Genomic DNA, 23,039 nt, shown 5'->3' with positions numbered 1-23,039 from the left:
CCCTCGGGGACCCAGGAGCCCGGCGGGAGCGGGGTCCGGACGCCGCCGCCTCCGCGGGCGCCCGGGCGCGCGGGCGAGCGCGGGGCTTTATGCGCGCAGGGCGGCGGGGGGAGGAGCCGGCAGGTCGGCCCCCGGCGGGCCCTCCCCTCGGCCGTCCCCGCCCGCCCGCCCGAGCGGGGTCGGGGGAGGGGGCAGCATGGCCTGTCCGTCCGGCCCCCTTCGCCGCGCTCCTCATCTGCCCCGCGCCGAGCGCTGCCGCCGCCGCCGCCGCCGCCGCTCCGCTGCCCGCGCCGCCCGCGGCTCCCGATGGAGACTGACGCGCCCCAGCCCGGCCTCGCCTCCCCGGACTCCCCGCACGACCCCTGGTACGGCCCGGCCCGGCCCGGCCCGGCCTGCCCGGCCCGCGCCCGCCCCGACCCCGCCAACATGGCCGATCCGGGTCGGGCCGGGCCTCCCCGGGGCCCGGGCCCGCGCCCCCTGCGCCCTGGCGCCCGGCGCTCACGCGGGCCCTTTGTGTCTCTCCTCCTCCCGCAGCAAGATGTTCATCGGGGGACTCAGTTGGCAGACCACGCAGGGTGAGCGAGCCCGGGAGCGCCCGCCGGCCAGGCAGGGCACCCGGGACCCCCCGGCGCCCCGGAACCGGACACCCCCGCCCGGCCCCGCGCCCTGCTGACCCCGGGCGCCCCCGCGCCCTCTTTCGCGCCCCGCCCGGGGACCCCGAGAGCGCAGGGCGACCGGCGAGCGCGCACGGCCCAGCGGGTGGAGGGGAGGCGATGAGGGGTTCAGGGGGCATCGGGGGGTGGGCTGGGCCCCCGGGACCCGCCGGCGGCAGCGCCAACTCCGCTCGCACCTGCGGCTCAAACTTTTGTGAGGCGGCTCCGGGAGCGGCGGGAACCCGGCCGGAGCCGTCCCCCCTCCAGCCCAGCTCGGCCCTTGGCTTCCTGGAGCCCCCGTGGGCGCCAGAAGGCTCCACCGGAGCTGGGTGAGGGCTACGGGCGGGGGGGGGCAGTGGAGAGCGCGCAGGCTGCTCGGCGCGGGGGCGGCCGGGCCGCGGCGGGGTCACCGGGGGCAAAGGACGGGGGAGGGGGGAAGGGCGCGGGGCCCGAGCTGGTCCGAAGGCGAGTGTGTGGTTACAGAAGGGCTGCGCGAGTACTTCGGCCAGTTCGGGGAAGTGAAGGAGTGTCTGGTGATGCGGGACCCTCTAACCAAGAGATCCAGGTGAGCCCCTCACCCCCTCTCCTGCTCCCGGCTAGCCCCCCTCCACCGCCACTCGCTGCCTTGTAACCATCTGCCTCTCCCTCACTACCGCGCGCAGGGGTTTCGGCTTCGTCACTTTCATGGACCAGGCGGGGGTGGATAAAGTGCTGGCGCAGTCGCGGCACGAGCTCGACTCCAAAACAGTGAGTGGCCCCCCGGGCTTCGGGGGTCCTTTGGGAGAGGGAGGCCGCCGGAGGAGAGGGTCAGGACTCTCCCCAGAGGACAGCCCTGAAGGGACGGGGTCCTCAAGGAAGGAGGGAGTTTTCGCAGCAGAACGGCTGCCAAGCTCTGAAACTTTGTCACTAGAGTCCGGGGGCAGAGGGAGGAGAAAAATCCCAGGCCTGCGGTGAGATGCTACATCCCCCAGCCCCTCCCTATACCTAGTAATCTTGATGCCTCTCGGAGCAGCTTGGGGTGGGGCTGGGTCCCTCCCCTAGCCCAAACTGGGTGAGTCAGGGTTGCAGTGACCCACCCCGTGGCTTCTCTGGACTCTAGTATTTGGCTCCCCACCGCCACCATTCCAAACCAATGGCAAAGCACTACTGAATCCCCCTCCCTCTCCCCACTCCCCCCCCCCCCCACCCTTTTGGTCTATGAGCTCCCTGCTTTGTGTGGAAGACATGAACCTGCTTTGCCCAGGAAGGGATTTATGAGAAGGGAACTGGCCTGCTGGAAACAAACCTTCTGAGGGCTGGATCCGAGGAGACGCTGCTTTTCTAGCATTCAAACTCCTAAAACATTTTCCTGCTGTCCCACTGCTCCCCAGTGTCTTGGGCCCTCCAGGGGGCGCTGGCCCAGGCCCCTGCTCTAGGGGAGAAGGAAGAGGAGAAAGTCAGAGGAGGGGTCACTCTGTGATGGGGTGACGGGAGGCCAAGGGGCTGGGACAGTATGATCTCTCTCCACACTCCCCCACTCTCTTCCCCAGCCCTGGGCCTCCCTGCTTGGGTCAGTCACTGGCTCCTGTTTACCTGCAACAATAGCTGGTTGTGCCCAAGAATTTGCTAAATTACCGCCTGTCCCCAGCTCCTGTTATCTCTGCCCAGTGGCTCCCACTCCTGCTCGCAGTAATGAGCAAATGAGGCCAGGCCTCAACTTTGCCGGCTCTGAAAGGATCTTCTTGGCGCAGACTGAGTGACCCAGGCTGGGAATGGAGAGACAGTGGCCTATTGTTTTTGGTGATTATCTACCATCTAGCTGCCAGTTCTCCTACCATCCCCTGTCCTCAGAATGCACTGATGGCTTCAGCAGCGCTCAGGAAGCTGAGATTTAGGGACTGGGGCTGGAGGCGGGGCGGGGTCATAGAAGATTGATAAGGAGAAGAGGGGAAGGAGGGCACAGTGGGCATTCTTCTGAGGTTTGGGCTTTTGTGTTTGGCATTCGCTGGCCTGGTGGGGGGGGTGGGAGGGCAGTTTATTGTGGGGAATCTATTTTGGGTTCTGACTTTCACCTTTTATTTACTTGTTGGGTTTTATTTATGTTACCAGCTGTGAGTCAGAGTGGAGGTGGGGTGTGTCAGGGATCGGGTTGCGTGGGTCTGTGGGACGTGGCTTGGGTACCGTCTCCCCATCAGGGTCTGCGCAGGGGGACTGTCTGAGGTGCTCTGGTGGCTGGGGAGGCTGCTTCCAGGAGAAAGAGAAGGATGAAAATGTCCGTAGAGGTATGAAATCACCCATTCAGACAGGGGAAATGGGCAGTCGTGATTTTCCCTGGAGCCCGGTGGGACTTTGGGAGAGAGGAGACATTGCCTCAGCTCTGTGGGCAGATCCAGTAGGGGAGCCCAGAGGAGGCTGGTTCCTGGTTCATGCCACTTAGGCAGAGAGGAGCCAGAGCCAGTTGTCTAGAACGAGGCTGAGTTGTGAATGAAAGGAACTTTGGGAAAAGATAGATCTTCCCTGCGATTGGCTGGTGAACTTCTGAGTGGTATCTACCCATGTGGGTGGCAAGAAACTCTGGAATGACCAGGCCCCCTAGGTCCTGGCATTGATCACGATGTCTCAGTGCCCTGGCTTTTGCTGTTTATCAGTATGAGTATATACCCAGGAGCACCCAGGTGCATCTTGCTTTTCTCCTTTGGTTGTTCACAGCCAAGGGCAAAGGTGGCCCGCTGGTAATAGCACCTTTGTTTGCGCAATGAAGGGCAGTTCACAAAGGGTTGCTTTCACCCATGTTATCTCATTTGATTCCTTGAGGCTGCCCCTGGGAAAAATGTTTGTGATCATCCCCACTTTGCAGACGAGGGAACTGAGGCTCAGATGGTTGAGCAAATGATCAAGATCAGAGATTTGGCCTGGGGCCCAAAGTTTCTCACAGAGTCCAAGTCCCATGCCCTTGCACATTACCAAAGGCTGGATGCATTATCAGGGAGCTGTTTGCTTGCAGCCTCCAAGAGGGCTGTTAGATGTCAGTAGTATTGGGGGAACAGAACTGAGTCCATTCCTGGTGACTTATGAACTCTTATCTTGAAGCAAAGAGTATTTCCATCCACAAGGCTTCCAAAGTGTGGATTGAATGCCTCCCCTAGACAGATATCTACCTGTGTGAAGTCAGTTAGGTGAGCAGAGACCTCAAGTGCTTGAAGGAAGAAGACTTTGCTTACTTTGTGGGGGTTCCTGCTGTGAGCCAGACACCTTGCCAAGTGCTTTGTAAGCATCATCTCAAATAGTCTGTGGACGACCCATTGGAGATAGATCTTACCGTTTGCCCATATTTGCAGGTGAGCCTGGCCCTGAGGCTCAGAGAGGTTAAGTAACTCTCCCAGAGTCTCACAGCTGGGAAACGGTATAAGTGGGATTTGGACCCAGCAGCCTGGCATGAGGGCCTAAATGCTTAGCCATTACACTTTTCTGCCAAAGGCTGTGGTGATTTCTGTTCCCCTCTGTGTCACTTCTGTGTCACCTCTGTGTCATGGGATGAGAGAAGTCCTCAGGGCTGAAAGTTGTGTGGTCACCCATCTGAAGTGTGATAACCAAGGCCCCTTTACCTCTCCCTTCTCTTTCAGATTGATCCCAAGGTGGCCTTTCCTCGGCGAGCACAGCCTAAGGTGGGTATGTGTGTGTCTGAGAGGAGCTGTGTTACTTCAGGCAACAATCTTCCCAGCATTCCCTTCTGGGAATGCTTCTGGAACCTCTGGAGTGTGTCTGGAATAGACTGGGATGGGAAGAGGGAGGATTCTTAATGTCTTTGCTCTGTGGATTGAAGACATCCTTCATCTTTCCATCTGTGCTCTGCTCTGGGATGGACTGGGAGGGACTGCATGTGTTGGGTGAAGGAGGAGCCCCTTAGGGGATTCATTGTCCTGTATTGGAAGCCACTACTCTTTGGACTCTGAGTCGAATTCTGACCTCATAGATCACAGCTTCTAAACCCAATGCTCCTGGGGAGGTCAAACCCAGGATAGACACCCCCTGAGGCCGAGCTCCATCAGGCCAGGGAGCTATCTCTGACCACCCCCGCCCCAGTCACCTTCCTACCTCTGGGGTTCACTGTATTCAGCTTGCAGAGAGGGAGGGGACCATGGAGTTGGTCACCTGTTGTCTTTCAACTTGGGCAAGTGGTTGCTTTCCCAAGGCTCTCTTTCCCTTGTGCTGTGGTGGGTTTTTCTGGGTGTGGGTGAATTCTGAGCAGTTGAGCTATATAGCATTCGAAACTTTTGGTGCAGGGCAGGGGCCTGAGATCTCATTCCTGGCCTCAAGGTAACTAGCTGGACCTTATTTTTTAAAATGGTTAAATACAGGGAACAGGAAGGAAGGCCGATTACAGTACAGGGAGCTGAAGACCTCTGAGGCTGCTGACTTAACTTGTGTCCTAGGACTAGGTCCCCTCCAGGAGCTCTGTTTCCCCCTTCGCAGGGGGTTTGGCAGGAACCAGGATGCTTTAAGGTATTGAGCAGGTGGCTTCCACCATGGTGCCCAGCTCCTGCCACAGCCAAGGGAGAGGGACAAGTTTTAGGACACAGGAAGGGGACATCTCTAGAAAGATCCAGCAGAGGGCCTGAAAGCAATTATGAAGCAGGTATTCGAAGGAAGCCGCACCAGGGAGCACATGGTCGGAATTGGGTTAATTCCATTAAGCACGTTGGTGACAGAAGGTGCTTTAGTGTTAGGATGGGGCTGGGAATTGCTGTGGATTAGCCATGCGCTCCTGGGGTAATTAGGACCATGTGTTCTTCCTAAAACAGGGCTGGGGCCACAGGGCTGCCAGAGGTTGGGTTGGGAGAAGGTTGATGAGGAAAATGTCGGCATTGAGTTCAGGGGAACCCTGCGGTGGGCCTTGGTCTCTCCCAGGAGTGCTGGTGGGGTCTCTGAGTTGCACTGTAGGTGTGGATCACTAACCTGCCCCCTTCCTTGTGTTGGTCCTCATGGAAGGCATTTCCCCTTACACAGACCCCAGTGATGGAGGCTGGTGGCCAGGCGGGAGGCACACTCAAGCCAGCCAGTGTGTGGGGTGCACAGCTGCCTATGACAGGCCTGGAGGCGGGGGTCCAAAGGGGAGCTTGCGGGGGGCGGGGGGGCTTCCGAGTAGCTAGGGCCACAGAGAGCTTGTCAGCTGGCACCCTGGCAGGAGGGCTCGAGCCCCTGCTGGTGGCAGTAGGCCACAGGACTCAGATGCCCACTTTCTCATTCCCTCCCCCTAACAGATGGTGACTCGAACGAAGAAGATCTTTGTGGGGGGGCTGTCAGTGAACACCACGGTGGAGGACGTGAAGCAATATTTTGAGCAGTTTGGGAAGGTGGGTCAGAACTGGGGGTGCTTGCTGGGGTGCTCTCGGGGACTGTGGAAGCCCTGTAGAATTGGTTAGTATTAAGCAGAGTCCAACGAGGTCCTTCCAGTTCCTGCAAAAGAGGGGAAAAGACGGGGGGGGGGGGGGGGGGGGCGGGCGGGCGGAGGCGGCTCCTTTTGTGGGCGAGGCCCGGCTCCTCACGGTTCAGGATCCTGTCCTATCTGTGGGCCTCAGCCTCTGGACACATCCCCAGGGACGGAAGCCATACAGTGGCTGTCCCTGTTGTTGCCCTTCCCCTGTGTTTTTCTCTCTCGCTTATCGTGATTCTCCCTTGGGAGGCTGCTCTCCCCCTCGCCAGTTCAATCCAGTCACCCCTTGGCCTCCTGGGAGTTTGCACCTGTCCAGGCCATGGGCGGTTGCACCTTCCCCCACTCCTTCCTGGTGAGGATGATAAGGAGGCAATAAATATGATTCCCAATTGCACTCAGCACCCTGCTTGTACAGGTGGGAGCTGGGGGAGGCACTGATCCCCTAGCTGTTTTGGGAGGGGTGAAGGAGAGCACCCTAAATTCCTGATCAGGCCCAACAGATTGGCCCTCAGCTCTGAGGTGCATTGAGCTGGACCATTTAGCTTACAGAGGAGATGTGGCATCATCAGACAATAGGGTGTCCCCAGTAAGGTGAGTATTGTGAACGTTGAGGTCCCATGGGGATATGGCAAAGAGGGGGCCGAATTTTAAGACTGGCGGCGAAGTAGGGCTGCTGTGCTTAGTGCTGGGGTCCCTGTCAGAGGAGACAGGCTAGAGCCGGGTCTCTCTACCTGCCCAGCGAGGTATTTTCAGTGGCCTGGGTAGGCAAAGGGCAGAGGCCTTGGGAATGGGACATGAGCTGGGGACTGGGTGGGTTTCCAGGGCCCCGTCTCTAGGGTAGAAGGGGAGAGGATGGGAGGTCCCCTGGCCAGCGGATGCTGGCGGCGTGGGGGCCAGAGGCCCGGGCTCAGGCGCGCCCACGGGGACCCGGGTACAGGACTGAGGGCAGGTCGGTGGCCTGGGCCCCAGAGGGAAGGGCGCTCCTGGGAAGCGCAGGCCCGCTCGGCTCCGGCGGGGTGTCTTTGTGTCTGAGCGCCGAGCATTAGAGCTCGCACTAATCTGATCCAGCAGCTGTGATTGGAGGCCGCCTGCCCCCGGGGCCGGCGTTGCCATGGCAACCGGGCCCCAGGAGAAGCCGTCAGCGGCCGCGTCTTTTGTTCGGGCCTAAATCGGCGTTGGCATGTGAAACCGGCCCGGGGAGGCCAGGGGGAGCCGGAGAATAGGCTGCCAGGGAGCGAGGGGGACAGCCGGGAATGCCAAGGGCCCCGCGGCGGGGGGCCCCCCGCCCGGATCGAGGGGCCGCCGCCGAGGGGGGAACAATGGTCAGCCGCCATGGCTGCCACTCAGGCTTAGCGGCCGCCGAACTTGGCGGCTCCCACTGGTCAGCAGGCCCCGGCCGCCTCCCCTCCCCCTGCCGGAGCCCCCCTGCCCCCGGGTTCCCATGGAGACCAAAGCCTATTAAGGACACCCGGCTGGGAGGCTCCCTCCTCTCCGCTGGCCCCAGGAGGGGACACCAGTGGGGGTCCCCGGGACCCCCAGCCACTTGCCTTGCTCCCTGCTCCTTGCCCTGGCCTCCACCCGGCTGGCCCGCTAGGGGTCTGTCCCTCCGAGGCCTAGGTTGAAGGGTCCCAGGGGCCAGGGATGGCGGAGCTGGTGAGGCAAGGCCGGAAGGGCCTTGGGCTGAATCACTTTGTTGGGTCAGGCAGGAACTCAGCTATAGGATTAGGGAAGAGGGTGTGGCTTTTATTCATTCATTAAGTCAAAAAATAACTCCTGAGCACAAGCCAAGATGGTCCATAGGATGCCGTCGTTGTCACCGTAACTGACACAGGGACTGTCCTCATGGAACCTTTAAAGCAAGGGTGTTGGGCTGCTTGCTCTCTTGCTTTGCTTCTCCATGGGACCCTGGGCAAGCCCCTCCGTAATACTAGCTGTTGTTTCTTAAACGCTTACTGTATCGCAGGTGCTGTGAATTAGTGTTACAGGTGCTATGTCATTTACCCCCTCTATACAATTCATAGACACTGTGATGCCCATTGCCATTTTACACATGAGGAAACCTAGCCCAGGGTTACCCACCCAGCAAATGCAGGACCTTGGATTCCAATTCCAGTCTGCCCTACTTAAAGCCTGTATTTTTATTACAACTCTCTTTTCTAGATTTCTCTTTTCCATTGTTTAAGCAAGGGGGTGGGGGGAGATGAGCTGAGCCTGCAGTGTCTGCCCAGTTTGGGCCATTTAGCTGATTTGGGATTGGGACTCAGAAGAGGTCCATATGGATAGGAGTGGCAGTGGCATTCTCCTGCAGACCCCTGGAGCAGGAAGCTCCTCGGGGAGGGAGGTGTCATGTCCCTCTGAGATCCTCCAGGGACCCAGCTGCTTCCTGGCTTTGTGGGGTCCTGGTTCTCCCAGGGGTGGGTGGCACCAGAGACCTGGTGCTGTAGGCACCTAAGGAGAGCTGGAGGACCACCCTGTTCAGAGGCTGCCCTCGTCACTTTAATGAGGCAGATGACAGGCTGGAAAGAGAGCCAAGGAGAGTGGAGGAAAGGCGTACCCCATGGCCTCAGGAAGTCTTCGTTCATCCCTTGGGTGTCTGACCATTTAGGGGAGGGTCAGCAGCTGAAGTGGGATGTGTGTGTTGCAGTGGGGTGGGGGGAGGATTTTCACCAAGGACAAATCAGACCTTAGCTTAACCCCATGAGGTGGCTGACATTGGCTGAAGAATTAAGAGGACAAGGAGGAAGCACCAGCTGCAGGCAAAGGGAGGGAGATGGGACTGCAGGAGGGAGCTAAGGCCTTTGGCTGTCTGTGTATCCAAGGGGATGCCTTGAGGGAGCAGCAAGAAGAGAAGACTGGGGTGCAAGGGAGGAGAGGGGGAAGCATGTAGACCACCCCCCTTCCTCAGCCCCCTGCCCCTCCCCCCAGTCAGTGGGAGGCAAGCAGCCCAGGCACTGAACTCTACTTGCTTTAATTACAGCCTCTAGCAAAAGGAAACCTCAATTAGAGGAACCAGGAGAGGGGAGTCAAGACTGGCTGGAGTGGCTGCTGTCCTTCTGGCCTTTTGCAGAAAGAGAACAGGCTTTCATTTCCCTGTTTCTATCTTATTCCCCTGTTTCCTTCTTTGGCACCCACTCCATGCCTTCTCCTCCTCCCAAGCTTGGTCTAGGATTTGCTGTGTGACCTTGGGCAGGTGACTTCCCTTCTCTGAGTCCATCTCCTTATCTACAAAATGGGGCTCTTACATTGCAGGGACCGTAGAGAGGATGACAGGGCAAAGTGCCAGGCAAATACTTGGTGCTTCATATTTGCAGGCTGGTCCACTGAGAATCTGGTGGTTGGATGAGAGGTGCCATGGCAACCGGGCTGGGGTTGTGGATGGAAAGTCATCCCCTGTACAGGGAGCAAGTTTAAGATAAAACCTGGCCTGGGCAAGAGGGGCATAGGTGTGGGAGCTGCCGCTGCTAGGTTGTGGCAGGTCCCCCGTATCTGGTCCACCATGGCAGGCTCTATTTCAGGTGGATGATGCCATGTTGATGTTCGACAAAACCACCAACCGGCACCGAGGTGAGTGTGGCCCCCTCCCCCTTCCCAGGCCAGGCTGGGGGCCTGTGGTCAGCCAGGGGGCTGCAGGTCACAGCTGCCCTTTCATCTTGCCTCCTGACATCCTATCCCCAAGGATCTGCATCCTCTCCCCAGCCTGGCCTTACAGAAGGCTTTTGTCCCGCCATTTCCTGTGCTAGAAACTTGCCCAATTGCAGACACCCGAGAGGAGCAGAGGAGCAACCTCCCCCTTCCAAACTGAGCCCTCCACCCACCCCCATCCCAGCCTGTGTCTGCCCAGCCTGTGTCTGCTGGGGCTTACCTTGTCCCTGGTAACCAGAGCTTAGGCCAGGCCGCCCCAGGGTCAGGCTGACTCCACAGCCCCGGGCAGTCTGCTCCTGCTCCTGCCCTCCGCAACCACCCCCCCCCCCCCCCGCCCCCGACTGAACCCAGCCCCCACCCCCCTTGCCCCTGAACCTGTGAGCATCTGGGCCACAGTGTGCATTGCCTGGATGTTTTTCTCCCAAGGGCCTTGCCTTCTGAGAAATCCCATTCCAACCCCTGGGGCACACCCAGAGGAGATGGGGTTGTTTCTCCAGTTGCTTCAGGGCTTTGGGCATATTAGCCTGTTTGAGGATTGGGATATATGCTGGGAGGTGTGTGTGTGCATGTATGTGTATGTGTATATTTGTATCTGTGCATGTGAGAGGGTCTGTGTCTGAATATTTGTAGGGTCTGGTGTGTCATGGTAACTATTCATATGTAGGGAGGCCTTTGTGAGCACTCCCAAGTATCTGTATGATATATTGGTCCCTAGGTATATGTGTGTGTGGGGTCGGGGTGCACATGTGCATGTATCTCTATGTCCTGTATATATGTGACCACGTACAAACACATGTTTGGGTGTCTATACTTTTGTGTAAATAAGTAAGTGTGTGTGTTCTTTCTTTTTGGAAAGCATCTAAGAGAAAAGGCATGTTGAGCGTATTTTCATGACTGCTCTAAAGCTTTCTAATTTGCTGTGTGGCCTTGGGCAAGTCACTTCACTTCTCTGAGCCTTGGCTTTCACATCTGTAATTTGGGTGCTAGAAACCCTGTCTCAGTGGGCGAGGAGTTGAGAGATTCCTAGGCTGCGGGCAGAGGCTTTCCTTAATTCTCGGGCATTCGCCCATGAGAGAGGAGTGGTGGTGTATTATAACTCAGGGCTGGGTTTTGACCATAAACCCTGGCTTTGTCCCTGCCTTTTTGCCCTCTAGGGTTCGGGTTTGTCACGTTTGAGAGCGAGGACATCGTGGAGAAAGTGTGTGAAATCCACTTCCATGAAATCAACAACAAAATGGTGAGGGGGGACTGGACAGGTGGAGGTGCAGAGAAGGAGAGATAGGGGATGCTTGGAGGTTCTGGAGGCAGGCAGAAGGACCACCCAGTCAGTGGGGCAGAGCCAGTTCTCCTACCTCCTGAAGATCTGGACAGGAAGCCAGTGTCTCATGGTGGTTAAAAAGCATGGCTGGTGGAGTCAGAGATACCTGGATTAACATCCTCACTCTACCACTTGCTAGTCTATTCATTAGGCAGATGACTTCCCCAGTTGAGCCCTTTTATGCATCTGTAAAATGAGAGCTGGCAATACTGCTTCCATCGTGGGGTTGGTGTAAACCACTACTGCCTGCAAAGCCGTTTACATAATCTCTATCACTAGCGAGCACTCCATAAATGGTATCTATGAAACTAAAGGAGGCCTGTTAGGGAACCAGAAGATCTGTGACCCTATGTCTGGAGGAGAGACTGACCATCAGGTCTCATTGCAGGTGGAATGTAAGAAAGCTCAGCCAAAAGAGGTGATGTCGCCGACAGGCTCAGCCCGGGGGAGGTCTCGAGTCATGCCCTATGGGATGGACGCCTTCATGCTGGGCATCGGCATGCTGGGTATGTGCTAGGCCTACACCTGTGGGTACTTCCTTCCCTGCCCGGAACTGCTCCCAGGAGTACCAGCGGCTGTGTAGGTGTTGCCTCTCTGTGGTCTGCCCTCCTGCCTGAATCACTGGGCAGGAGTGGGGACCAAGGATCTCAAGCCTCCAAGCCAACCTAGGGTGGGGCGATTTGGTTGCGGGGTGCTGCCCTCTGGCGGTAGCCAGAAAATGGCCCAGCTGCTCCTTATTCATCAATCCTTCTGTCCATCTGTCCATTTGTTCATCCATCCTTCCATCCATCCATCCATCCATCCATCCATCCATCCATCCATCCAGTAGTTATTGAGCAACTGTAAATGCTAGGAACTATGCCAACAAATACAACAGTGACTTTCCTGGGAGCTTTATGGTCTGGTAGGGAAAAGAAGTAAGAGTATAAATAAATAGGGTTAGGATGGAGAATTATAGGGTGCCCAGAGAACACAGGCATAGAGAACTGGACCAAGATTTGGAGAAGCCAGAAAGGAAGTCACATTTAAGCTGAGGCTGCGGGTTGAAGAGGTGCTAGTTACAGGAGATCAGGGGAGAAGAGAAGGGTAAAGTATTGCAGCCAGAGGGAACAGCATTTACAAAGAGCAGTTTCTAGAGAGGCAGGACCTGCCCTCATGGGCTTCCCCATTAAGTGGGAGGCAAGAATCAATAGGTAATGATAACACATAGCGTAGGGAGGCTGTGGGAGGCCCAAGGAGGCACCTAAACCCATAGAGGGTCCCTGGGGTAAGTGCAGGTCACCATGAGTCTTGAAAGGTAAGCAGGAGTCAGCACGGCTTGAGGCCCACAAGTGTGAGGGGGAAAATCTGAGCTGGGCTCCCTAGGAAGCTCCTAGTCTCCCTGGAGAGACAAGATATATCCACACAGAAAGAGAACAGTACCTTTTTATTAGGTACAGAGGGAGGACTGCTCTGGAAACTCAGGCGGGGTGCATGGCATGGCCCAGAGGGTCAAGATGGGGACCACAAGTAGAGTGGGTGAGGAGAGCACCCTCCAAACAGCACTGTCATCTCTTGAAGCTTTCTTTTAACTTTCTCTTGTTAAGTAATTCCAGACTTTCAGAAGAGTTGCAAAAATATCACAATACCAAGAATATCCACATACCTTTTACCAGACTCACCTGTTAATATTATACCCCATTCACTTTATCTTTTACTTTGTCTCTGTATGCATATATATGTACGTACATATACATATAGATGTTCACACACACACACACACACATACACACTACAGTTGTGATACTCCACTGAATCACTTGAGCTCAAGTTACATGCATTATGGCCTTCACCCCTTAAATACTTCAGTGTGTATTTCCTAAGATTAGCAGTATTTTTCTCATGAAGCCACACGATAATAATCCACCGGATACATTTATATTGATCCAGTATTTCAATCTATTTTCTAGTTTGATCATTAGCATATTTTTGCCCTTCAAATAAGATCCAGGCTAGAATCAAGTAATGCATTTAGTTGTCCCATGTCTTTAGCCTCCTTTGGTCTGGAACATTGAGACCTGTTTTCTTGTCAGGATGATTCATTAACTGGTTTCAGTCCATGTTAAAAATGACGAAGAGGGGCGACACTGGTGGCTCAGTGGTTTAGTGCCGCCTTTGGCCCAGGGCCTGATCCTGGAGTCCCAGGATCGAGTCCCACGTCAGGCTCCCTGCATGGAGCCTGCTTCTCCCTCTGCCTGTGTCTCTGCCTCTCTCTCTTTCTCTGTGTCTCTCATGAATAAATAAATAAAATATTAAAAAAAAAATGACGAAGAGGGAAAGAGTGACACTGATGGTTTAGAGGCCTGGAACCAGTTAGCTCTGAATGCAAATCCCAGTTACACATTTATTACTCTTGCTACCCATTGTTACTATCTGATTTTTCAGGCAAAGCTGCACACATTTATTAGATACACACAAGTCGCAGGCACTGGGAGCTTGTCCTGGAGATACAGAAATAAAAGATGGGGGAAACAGAAGATCAGCTATTTTTAAAAACCCTGGGAGGGACACCTGGCTGGCTCAGTGGGAGGAACATGTGACTCTTGATCTTGGGGCTGTGAGCTTGAGCCCTACTCTGGGTGTGGAGGTTACTTAAAATAAATAAATAAAAAATTAACAACAACCCAGGAGAAGTTCAGATGATGATCATTGGTGCTGTGGGGAAATTGCTAAACATTGTAAGCAATGGGAGGGAGGACTCTTGTAATGACCTCTCCAAGGAGGTGACATTTGAGTTGCAACTTACACAATGACAAGGACACAGTCATGGGAAAACCCTGGGGGTGGGGGGGTGGAAAGAGCCTTCCAGGCAGAGGAAATAGCCTGTGCAAAGGCCCTGAGGTGGGAAGGAGCTTGGTGGCCTTGAGAAACAGCAGAGAGGCCATGTGACTGGAGGAGAGCGTAGATGAGGACAAGACGGAGGCAGAATCCAGAGCACCAAGGGTCTTGGTAAGGGTTTGGATTATCCTCAGCCAATGTGTCACCTCTTTGAGCCTCAGTTTTCCCTGTCTGTAAAATGGGGCTCCCAAGAGTATCTGCCTCTTAGGATTCTTGTGAGGCTTAAGGAGAGAATGAACTATGTGCAGGGCGCTTAGCACAGGGCTTGGCATGCAGAAGGTGTTTGGTAAATGTGATCATTATCTGCGCTACAAGGTGGGGAGGGAAACCTTCCCTGCTCGGGCTCAGGGGCTCGGATCTTCCCTGCCGAGCAGGATCTGAGCAGGAGGTGAGGCCTCTGACACTGCCTCCCTTGCCCTATCAGGTTACCCCGGTTTCCAGGCCACAACCTATGCCAGCCGGAGTTATACAGGCCTCGCCCCTGGCTACACCTACCAGTTCCCCGGTAAGTCCTGCTTGGTGTCCCTCTGCTGCCAGCATGTCCCCGGTTCCCAGGCAGTCTGACTCCTCAGGGCGGTGTCTGAGGGTGCATGGCTGGGGGGGCGGGGGTGGTCTGCCTGCTGGAGGCTTGGAAGGAAGGGCATGTCTGAGGAAGGAGCACCTCTCCCCACCCATCCCCTCTTCCCCTCCTCCCCAGAAGTTGGGGACACCCCCATCCCCACCCCTGCGTGGTCCTGCATGGCACGGTTCTCTCTCAGGCTGATCTCTGCCTGCCTCCTCCCTTTCTCCCTCCTCACGCCATTCTGAGTTGCCACTTCCACCCAAAGAAGGCATCAGACTTGTGGTGGAAGCGTCCCAGAGGGCCACCGCCAGCTGTGTCTTTATAGACACACTTATAATGACCACGTGCTACGCTGAGCCCTTTCAAGGCCGACAGACCTTTTGTGGCCCTGACTGCTGAAAAACAATCTAAGAGCCTGATGATCACCACCCTGATTTGTAATTCAAAATAAAAATAACACTAGACCTTAGAATAAGTGGCAGGAAGCCCAACAAAGTTCTGAATTTTGCCGTGATGGCTATTCAGTGTTGTTTTCTTTGAAATATCAGATATCAAATTTTTGCAAGCTTTTTTTTTTTTTTTTTTTTTTTTTTTGTGGCCTCATTTTTTTTTTTTAAGAGGGTCCCTAAGCACTTGCATCCTGTGCCTCTCAGTCTGTTCGGCTTGGGAGTCCTTTTCTATACATTATGTTGTCTTAATCCTGATAACACTCATCCTCATTTTATAGGTGAGGAAATGGTCTCAGAGTGCAGTGACTTGCTAAGACGACCCATTTAGAAAGTAGTAGATCTGGGAACCCAACCTGAGTCTGACCTGCTCTGGGGTCACTGGTTTTTCATCAGTGCTGCCTCACCAGCTCCTCCCCCAAAACAAACAGATAAAGATGAGGATTCTGAAAGGTGTTTTGGTGCAATCTCAAATCTTTTAAGAAACACCAGAATGGTCACTCCAGCATTGCCCCTTGCCCATGGTGTAGGTGGCAACTTGGCCTGCTCTTTCTCTCCCTGTCTCTCTGCCTGTGTCTTTTCCACCTTGCCTGCTGGGCACCGTGCTCTCCCCATCCCAGCTCTTGGGTCCTGTGCATGGCCTGTCCCCCGCCCAGTGTCCCTGTGGGTGCATTGTCCTCCCTGGGCCGTGCCCCAGGGGCCTCCCCTGTATCTTCCTAAGCTGTTTTACGTTTCATTTTAGAATTCCGTGTAGAGCGGACCCCTCTCCCGAGCGCCCCAGTCCTCCCCGAGCTTACAGGTCAGTCGCTCGGATTTCCTACACCTCACAGGCCACACGGGGAGAAAGAGAAGGACCCAGGGGTCTTCGCTGGGGAAAGCTAGTGGGACCCTTTCCCCCTGCCCACCAGCCCTCTGGCTGTGGGGACACCGCAGACTCTGCCCAGGCCCTGGCCAGTCTGTGTAGCTACACGGCCCTTAAGGGTGGGGCATGGGGCCAAGCCCAGCAGATGGAGGAGAAATCACTCATTCATCTATTTGGCAAATATTTATCTAGCGCCTCCCATGTGCCAGGCACCGAGTAGACTTTGGGATCCAGCAGTGAAGAAGCCAGGGTCTCAAACTCTGAGTAGCATGGGCCAGGTGGGGTGTTTGACAGACTGGAGCATGCATGCCTCCACGCTGTGCCAGCTGACCCTTGCCCAGAGGGGATGCACACCTTGTACCTTCAGATCTTGGTTTCTAAGAGAAGCCAGAAACCCAGCTTTTGCTTTTGAATGGGATTTTCAATCGTTTTCAAATGTTGGCAACAAATTCCAAACTGTTAAACCACTGCAGGCCAAATGAAACCTATTGGAGGGCCAAATCCAGCCCTCAGGCTGCCCATTTGCAACTTCTGAGCAAGAGGGGATGAAGGCGCTTGGCTGTTGGGAGCCATTTGTCCAGCTGAAGCTTTCCGCTTGGGCCCATCAGCTCTGCTCTGGAGCTGGGGGGGCGCGGCCAAGTGCGAGGGGAGGGGTTTCTCTATTCAACCTGCTTTCCCCCCACCCCACCCCAGACTCTCCCCCTCAACCTGGCCGTGTGTGGAGGACGCGAGCATGGATGCTGCTTTAGATGAGACCTTCCTTCCAAGGGGTGTTCAGGGACCCCCCAAAATGGGGGAGGGGTGAGGAGAAGGGAGGGAGTAAAGAGTCCTGTAGATGTGGGTGGTAGGGGGCCCTTACCTGAGCAGAGCTGGCTTTGACCCACTGTGTGGGTATTGAAATGGGGGTTCTTTTCTACTCATTTAGAACTTTGTATTGAGGACCTACTCTGTGGGACACTCTGCCAGGTCCTGGGGTTAGAACAGGGACAAGACGGGGCCAGGCCCTGCTCTCACAGGACTTGCAGTCTAGAGAGGAAAACAAATACTTATTATATAAATGAGTGATCCTTTACAGTTGTGATAAGCACTTATGTAGGTTGGCCACGCTGACTTTGCTTTGTGGATGTGCCTAACCAGACCAAGAACCAGACCTCAGAGCCCAGCCCCTGCCCTTAAAAGAAGTGAGAGAAGAAATGTCCCCCTCAGCAGATAGCTTTGTATAGAGGAAGAGGTTTTCCCTGGAGGTCTGAGATCTAAACTTTTTCTCTTGCCTTCAGGAGATGTAGGTATTTCCTTCGTGCATTCGGTAGATACTTACTGGGCCAGGCACTGTTCCAGGTGGGGGTAGAGCAATGAATGAGATGCACAAGGTCCCTGCCCTCCTGGAGCTGATATTTCAGTGGAGACAGCAGTAAACAAGGGAACAAACACACGAACAAAATAATTGCAGAGGGTGAGAAGTTCCCCAAGGAAAATAAAACAGGGAGATGTTCTAAGGCCTTAGGACCAGGGGCAAGGGGCTGCCTCAACAAGGGTGGTGAAGGAGGGGGATGTCTGGGTGAGGAGCCGCTTGCATGGCTCTTAGACAAGGCTCCTCTGCAGTGTGGGAATCCCCCAGACCAAAGGGCCTGCCAAGAATTTTCAGGGGCCGTTTCCGGAGTCCCTAGCCCCAAGTCCAGTAGCAGTTCAGGGCGAAGGTCATCAAAACAGCCCCCAAAAGGATGCCTTTTGGGGTGGGAGACTGGTACTCCTGAGGGCGAATGCCAACTCAGAAGACTCTGGCTCTGGGTGGGGTTGTGGCCTCAGGGGCTGCAGTGGCAGACCCAAGCAGTAGGGGGCGCTCACCCCACTACCCTAGCCCGAGGGAGCTCCAGGTTCAAACCAACCACTATTTTAGGAAGAGGTTCCTTTTAGGGGTGCCTGGCTGGTTCAGTCCCTAAAGCATGCGACTTGACCTTGAGGTTGTGAGTTTAAGCACCACGTTGGGTGTACAGATTACTTAAAATCTTGAAGGAAAAAAAAGGAGTGTCTACTCCTTCAGCAGACACTTATTAAACATCTACTGTGTATAAATTAAGACAGGGTGCCGGGCAGTCTCTGTCTGAAGAGGGGATCAGAAAAGGGGGTAGGGGAATTTGGGGGAGATAGTGGCCATTTCTGATTGGGTGGCAGTCAGGGGAACCCTGAAGCAGGGAACTGGGTGCACATAGTTTACCAAGGGTGTGGTCTCAGGAGAAGGACAGTGAGAGAAACAGGACAGTCAGCACTGGAGCCGGACTGTGGCCTTGCCTGGAGTCTGGCTTCCCCTGACCCCCCCAGGGAGCTCTGGGGCAGGCCCTGCCCCTCTGAGTTGGTCCCACCTCGAGGCAACAGGCCTGGCTTCTTGTACCTCCTGTCTGGCTCCAGACAGCTGGGGTTGGGATGAGGGCCATAACCTCCTGGGGAGGGTGGGCCCAACCGGCCAAGGGCACTCTCCAGAGAAAGGGGCATTGCTCAGAGTGGGATGCCCCGCTCCCCCACCACTGAGTTTTGTGTTGTTCAAGCATGTCCATTGAGTCCAGGGGGGAAAACTGAGGTTGAGTCCATTGCCAGAAAGCCATCCACTCTCCTACCTTTCTCCATCCGTTGCCTGGGTCAAGGCATAGGAGGTGGCCCAAGGGAGTACTCTGCCCCAGTGCTGGCACTGCCCTGACCCTCTGAGGTGGGGTAAGGCTGGAGAGACTCTGCCCAGAGGGGGCCTCCGCTGTCTACCTCTGTGCCCTCACCCACCACACTGAACTGCCCATATCTTTCCTTTCAGCCATTCCTCTCACTGCTTATGGACCAATGGCAGCAGCAGCGGCAGCAGCAGCTGTGGTTCGAGGGACAGGTGAGGACTTCTGGGGTGTAGGAAGCAGGAGGGGTGTAGGGGGCAGAGAAGTCTAGAGGGGAGAGGAGGTAGCCACGGCCACCCTTTACCAGAGGGACTTATCTATTCTTTGCTCCACAAGTATTTACTGAGCAGCTGGCAAGCCAGCCAGGAAGAAAGACTCCCTGTCACCCAGAGCTTGCAGGCTGATGGGTGGGTGTCAGGTGTGACAAAGGCAGTCCTTCCGAAGGATGACCCTGATCTGTTGGGGGAAGTCAGGTACCAGAGGATCCCACAGCTGGAGCCTCTCAGGAGGGCTTCCAGGAGGAGAGGCCTCTTAACTTTCAATTTGAAGGCAAAGAGGAAGAGAAGTGTCCCCAGTAGAGGCCAGTTAGCATGGGGGGAGTATGAGAATGGGGAGTGGAGAAGAGGAGGCAGGAGGAACCGGGTCCTGGGGAGACACCAAACATGTAAGCAGTGGAGTGATGTCGATTTTGGAAAATGCACTTGGCAGCAGGATGGGGAGAGGTTTGCAGGGGATCAGGAGGGGAGGCCTGGAAGTCAGTGAGGAAGCTACTAAGTGGTCAGACCAGGTGGTGGTGGCGGATGGGCTCCTGAAGGCCTCCAGGAGGTAGACCCACAGGGCCCCGCGGGATGGAGGGTTGAGGGATAGGGAGGGGTCAACGTCAGGGTGGGTAGAACAGGTGTAATGGGGCAACAGTGGGCGCCGGGGCTTTCACCATCTTCTTTCTGGGTTGCCAGGCTCTCACCCCTGGACGATGGCTCCCCCTCCAGGTTCAACTCCCAGCCGCACAGGGGGCTTCCTGGGGACCACAAGCCCTGGCCCCATGGCTGAGCTCTATGGGGCAGCTAACCAGGACTCGGGGGTTAGCAGTTACATCAGCGCTGCCAGCCCCGCCCCCAGCACCGGCTTTGGCCACAGTCTTGGGGTGAGTGGCCAGTCCTGGAAGACTCAGAAGTTGGAGGAGGGAGAGGTTTTGTCTCTGCAGGAGCAGAAGGGGACCGAGGGAGGAAGGATGGAGAAAGATTGTCACCAGGGGGTAACAGTGAGGCTCATCATTCATTCCGTCTGCCAGGCATGAGGTGGGCACCGGGGATGTGGCGCAGATTCACCATCTCTGCCCGCCAGATTCTAGCCTCTTCAGAGGCTAGATTCTAGCTCAGGGGTGCCCTCATTTGACCCAGGGTACTGGTAACATGCAGACTCCAAGCCCTACCCCAGAGAGTCCTTTAGTGGGTGTGCAGTGGGGGTGGTAATGGACAGGGCTCCAGAAGGGTCTGTGCCTCACACTCGGTGTTCCCCAGAAGAAAGGAGACCCTATGCCTTCTCTGCTTCCCCCAGGAACCTAGAAGTCAAATTCTTTTCTCCCCAGGGCCCTTTGATTGCCACAGCTTTCACCAATGGGTACCACTGAAGCAGGAGACAGGTAGCAGGAGGTGAGGAGGTGGGCAGGGGCCTGGGGCGGGGGTTGGCACGGGGGAGGGCCGCCCCGTGTGGGCCACAGACCTTGTCTCCATCTTCATGGAGCCTGCAGGCCAGGGAGGAGACAACTTCAGAACAGCAGTGGCCAGAGAACCTGAAAAGCTGCTCAACCTGCTACATAAAAAAATGTAAATGAAAACCACAATAAGGCCGTACATACCACCTGTCAGACAGAGATTTTTTATGATTGCTAATGCCCAACATTGATGAGAGTATAGGAGAAACAACATGTAAATTGTCTCAGGGTTTCCAAAGGGCAGACTGGCACTGTTTCTCCAGATTTTAAACATTCAGGCCCTGGACCCCACCATTCCACTTCAAGGCATTTATTTTTAAAAACTGCGAAAAACCTGGGGGGGCCTGGCTGGCTCAGTCAGAAGAGCGTGTGACTCTTGATCTCAGGATCTTGAGTTTTCAAGCCCCACGTTGGGTGGAGAGATTACTTAAATAAGTATAACATGAAAAAAAATTAAAAACTGCAAAACACTGAAATGCCCATCAAAAGGAGAGTGGTTAAATACATCAGAGTGTATGCATGCGTCGGCATACCACGCAGCCATTGAAACAGGAGTCTGTCAACATACAGGCATGTCCCGAGAGTGGCATCTCTGTACACGTGGTCACACGGGGGTTCTATGTGAAGCTGCGACATTTCGTCTGTTCCTTCCTTCCTACACTCCAGCCAGTATGTATGGAGCACTGCTTCTGGAAGGAGGGATGTGAGGGACTTCCAAATCATGTGTGAAGGGGCCACTTCAGAGGTTCAGAGAAGGTGCCTCTGCTATGGTGGCAACCGAATAAATCCACTCCTTGAAAATCTTAGGGAAGAAGCAAAGAGGGAACAGAGCCTGCGGAGTGTGCGAGCAGAGCTCTTCCAGGAGAGGCTGCCTGCGTTCTGGGAGTCCCGAGGTGGGGGGGGGTGGGGGACGACAGGTTGCTGCAGGGGGGGCCCTAACCGCCCGCTGTGTTGCAGCGCCCCGGCCTGCAGCTGACTGAGGACCACAGTGAGCCAGCGAGGGGGCGGGGACACCTCAGCCGCAGCCGCCGCCCCCTCCCCCGCAGCGACTCGGACCGCTACTGCCTGCCCCCAACTCCCAGGGCTCGGCCCCTGCCCTGCAGCCCCCGGACCGCCCGCGTCTGGCTCCCCTACTAACCTCCCCCTCTTACGTCCTTGGCTCCAAACCCCACCACCACCCCTCTCCTGCCCGCTTTTATTTATTTTGGATTAGCCGGTTGCCCTCCACCCTCCTGGTTCTGCCCTCTCAGGTCTGTGCCCCTCTCTCCCCGCCGCGCCCCCTTAGGACCCCCCCACCCCGAAGGCTTTTGTATTTGTTCATAGCTAGAGTGAGGGCGGAGGGGGTCTGCTACAGGCCGAAAGCCCTATGCTTGTTTTTTATTCTGATTTCCCCCTCCTTTTCTCTTAACTTTTTTTTCTTTTCTTTCTTTCTTTCTTTCTTTTTTTTTTTTTTTTTTTAAAGAAACCGTTTTTTAAACTATTTCTAGGTTTGTGAATGTGAAGCCCCAGGCCGCAGGGGGCAAGGGGCCAGGTGCCCCCCACCAGCTGAGAACAAAATGTCTATGTGGGTGTGGGCCCCTGGCCACCTCCCTCCAGCCCTGGAAAGGAGGACAGGGTTGCGTAGGCCAGGCCAAGCCCCTGGAACCATCCCGTCCTGTATCATATGTAAATACTGTGAGGTGAAGCCCCTACCCCTCTCTACTACTCCTTGGAGGTGAGGGCATTGCCTCGCCCCACCTGGCAAAGGTCTCCCCCTGTGTTTCTGTCTCCTCCTCAGACACCGTTACTGTAAGCTTGCAGGTCTCAACTGTGGCCAAGGCAAGCCCGCTCGTTCAGGCCCTAGGGGTCAAGGCCTTGGGCCTGCTCATCCCCAAAAACCCAGCGTGGGGACAAGGGGTGAGGAAAGAGAAGGGCTCGCCCAGAGCCACTGCTGGAAAGGAATTAACTCTCCAAAGGTCTCCCCTTGCCCCCTACCTAGGTCAGGACTTCATGGTTTCTGCTCTGAGCCCCCAGGAGTGGGCATCGAGGGGGTACTTTGGGAAGGGGTGGACCCCAGGGGAAAGCAAAAGGCTTCTCAGGGAACCCCCACATTCTCTCACTGAAGTTTCGCACCAGGATGGTCCCACGGCCAGGGCCCCTTGGCAGCCCCGAGTCCCCAAGCCCCCTTCAAAGGAAAAAGAGGCTCAGGGTCTGACTCTTCATGAATAGCAAGTGACCTGGCTGGCACGGCACGGCACGGCAGGGCAGAGGCCCACCTACCTGTTGTCCCCTTCTCCGTGTCCCCCAAACCCCAGGTCTGAGGCTGGGGACCCAAGCTCTCTTCCCCATCAAAGTTCCCATCCCTGAAAACACCCTTTGGAGAGTTAATTGTCTGTGTGAGGTGCTTAACCTATTAGCCCTGAGAACACAAAGCAATAATCTTTGTTACTGAGATGCGCGGCTGTTCGTGTTTTTTTTTTTTTGTTTTGTTTTTTTGTTTTTGTTTTTGTTTTGTTTTGTTTTTTTAATGTTTCCTAATAAAAGAGAAGCTGCATTTTATTGGTTTTTATTTTTAATTTTCTACACGTTTGAGCTGAGTCATGAGAGACTCCGCTTCCTTCTCCTCCCCTTCTTGTGACCCCATCCCAACCCCACTGGGCCCACCCATGGGCTCAGGACCCCAGAATTCCGTTTTCTGATTTGTTTGGGGAATTTTTTTTTTTTAAAAGATGTTACACGGTGTTTCCAAGCCAGCAAGGTTACCACCCTCCGGTGTCTCTTCTCTCCACATCTGTAACTTCTTTTTCCAGGTTTTATTTTCAGTTTTAAATTCCTAATAAATTATTTGAAAACGGTGCTGGCTTTGTGAGTCTCTTGCATTTCTGTGTACATTCAAGTCAAGGTACGCTCATGACACTT

The 23,039-nt window shown here is 55.3% G+C and overlaps 1 protein-coding gene and 1 long non-coding RNA gene across 6 annotated transcripts; one reads left to right on the top strand and one right to left on the bottom strand.

Moving 5' to 3' along the window:
* The first annotated feature begins 248 nt into the window (after window positions 1–248).
* On the top strand, window positions 249–22,012 carry MSI1 (musashi RNA binding protein 1). 5 transcript variants are annotated; one of them, XM_038575315.1, is made up of 15 exons: window positions 249–365; window positions 535–575; window positions 1,137–1,218; window positions 1,316–1,400; window positions 4,256–4,297; window positions 5,894–5,986; window positions 9,582–9,630; window positions 10,863–10,945; window positions 11,415–11,532; window positions 14,328–14,408; window positions 15,654–15,710; window positions 18,574–18,642; window positions 19,417–19,571; window positions 20,016–20,079; window positions 21,099–22,012. In XM_038575315.1, the coding sequence occupies exons 1-14, from the start codon at window positions 307–309 to the stop codon at window positions 20,055–20,057; spliced, it is 1,056 nt and encodes a 351-aa protein (XP_038431243.1). In that variant the 5' UTR covers window positions 249–306; the 3' UTR covers window positions 20,058–20,079; window positions 21,099–22,012. The 5 variants fall into 5 exon arrangements, with proteins under 5 accessions (XP_038431243.1, XP_038431241.1, XP_038431245.1 ...); XM_038575313.1 differs by lacking the exon at window positions 21,099–22,012 and adding an exon at window positions 20,178–21,000 and having other exon boundaries at window positions 19,384–19,571; XM_038575312.1 differs by having other exon boundaries at window positions 250–365; window positions 19,384–19,571.
* On the bottom strand, window positions 7,789–10,317 carry LOC119866175. The gene is made up of 3 exons (XR_005379269.1): window positions 10,084–10,317; window positions 9,309–9,456; window positions 7,789–8,032 (listed from the first exon to the last, which is right to left on the bottom strand). It is a non-coding gene; the product is annotated as an uncharacterized LOC119866175 (long non-coding RNA).
* Window positions 22,013–23,039: the final 1,027 nt, after the last annotated feature.

This window comes from Canis lupus, chromosome 26, assembly GCF_011100685.1.
Source record: "Canis lupus familiaris isolate Mischka breed German Shepherd chromosome 26, alternate assembly UU_Cfam_GSD_1.0, whole genome shotgun sequence".
In the NCBI taxonomy this organism is placed as follows: domain Eukaryota; kingdom Metazoa; phylum Chordata; class Mammalia; order Carnivora; family Canidae; genus Canis; species Canis lupus.
This window is presented reverse-complemented; position numbering and strand designations above follow the sequence as displayed.

Bases quoted from the DNA above. Each gene is read 5' to 3' on its own strand.
- MSI1 (XM_038575312.1), top strand. From the start codon at position 307: ATGGAGACTGACGCGCCCCAGCCCGGCCTCGCCTCCCCGGACTCCCCG. The intron at 10,946-11,414 runs GTGAGGGGGGAC...GTCTCATTGCAG, and splicing joins ATGAAATCAACAACAAAATG to GTGGAATGTAAGAAAGCTCA. The intron at 19,572-20,015 runs GTGAGTGGCCAG...TTTTCTCCCCAG, and splicing joins GCTTTGGCCACAGTCTTGGG to GGCCCTTTGATTGCCACAGC.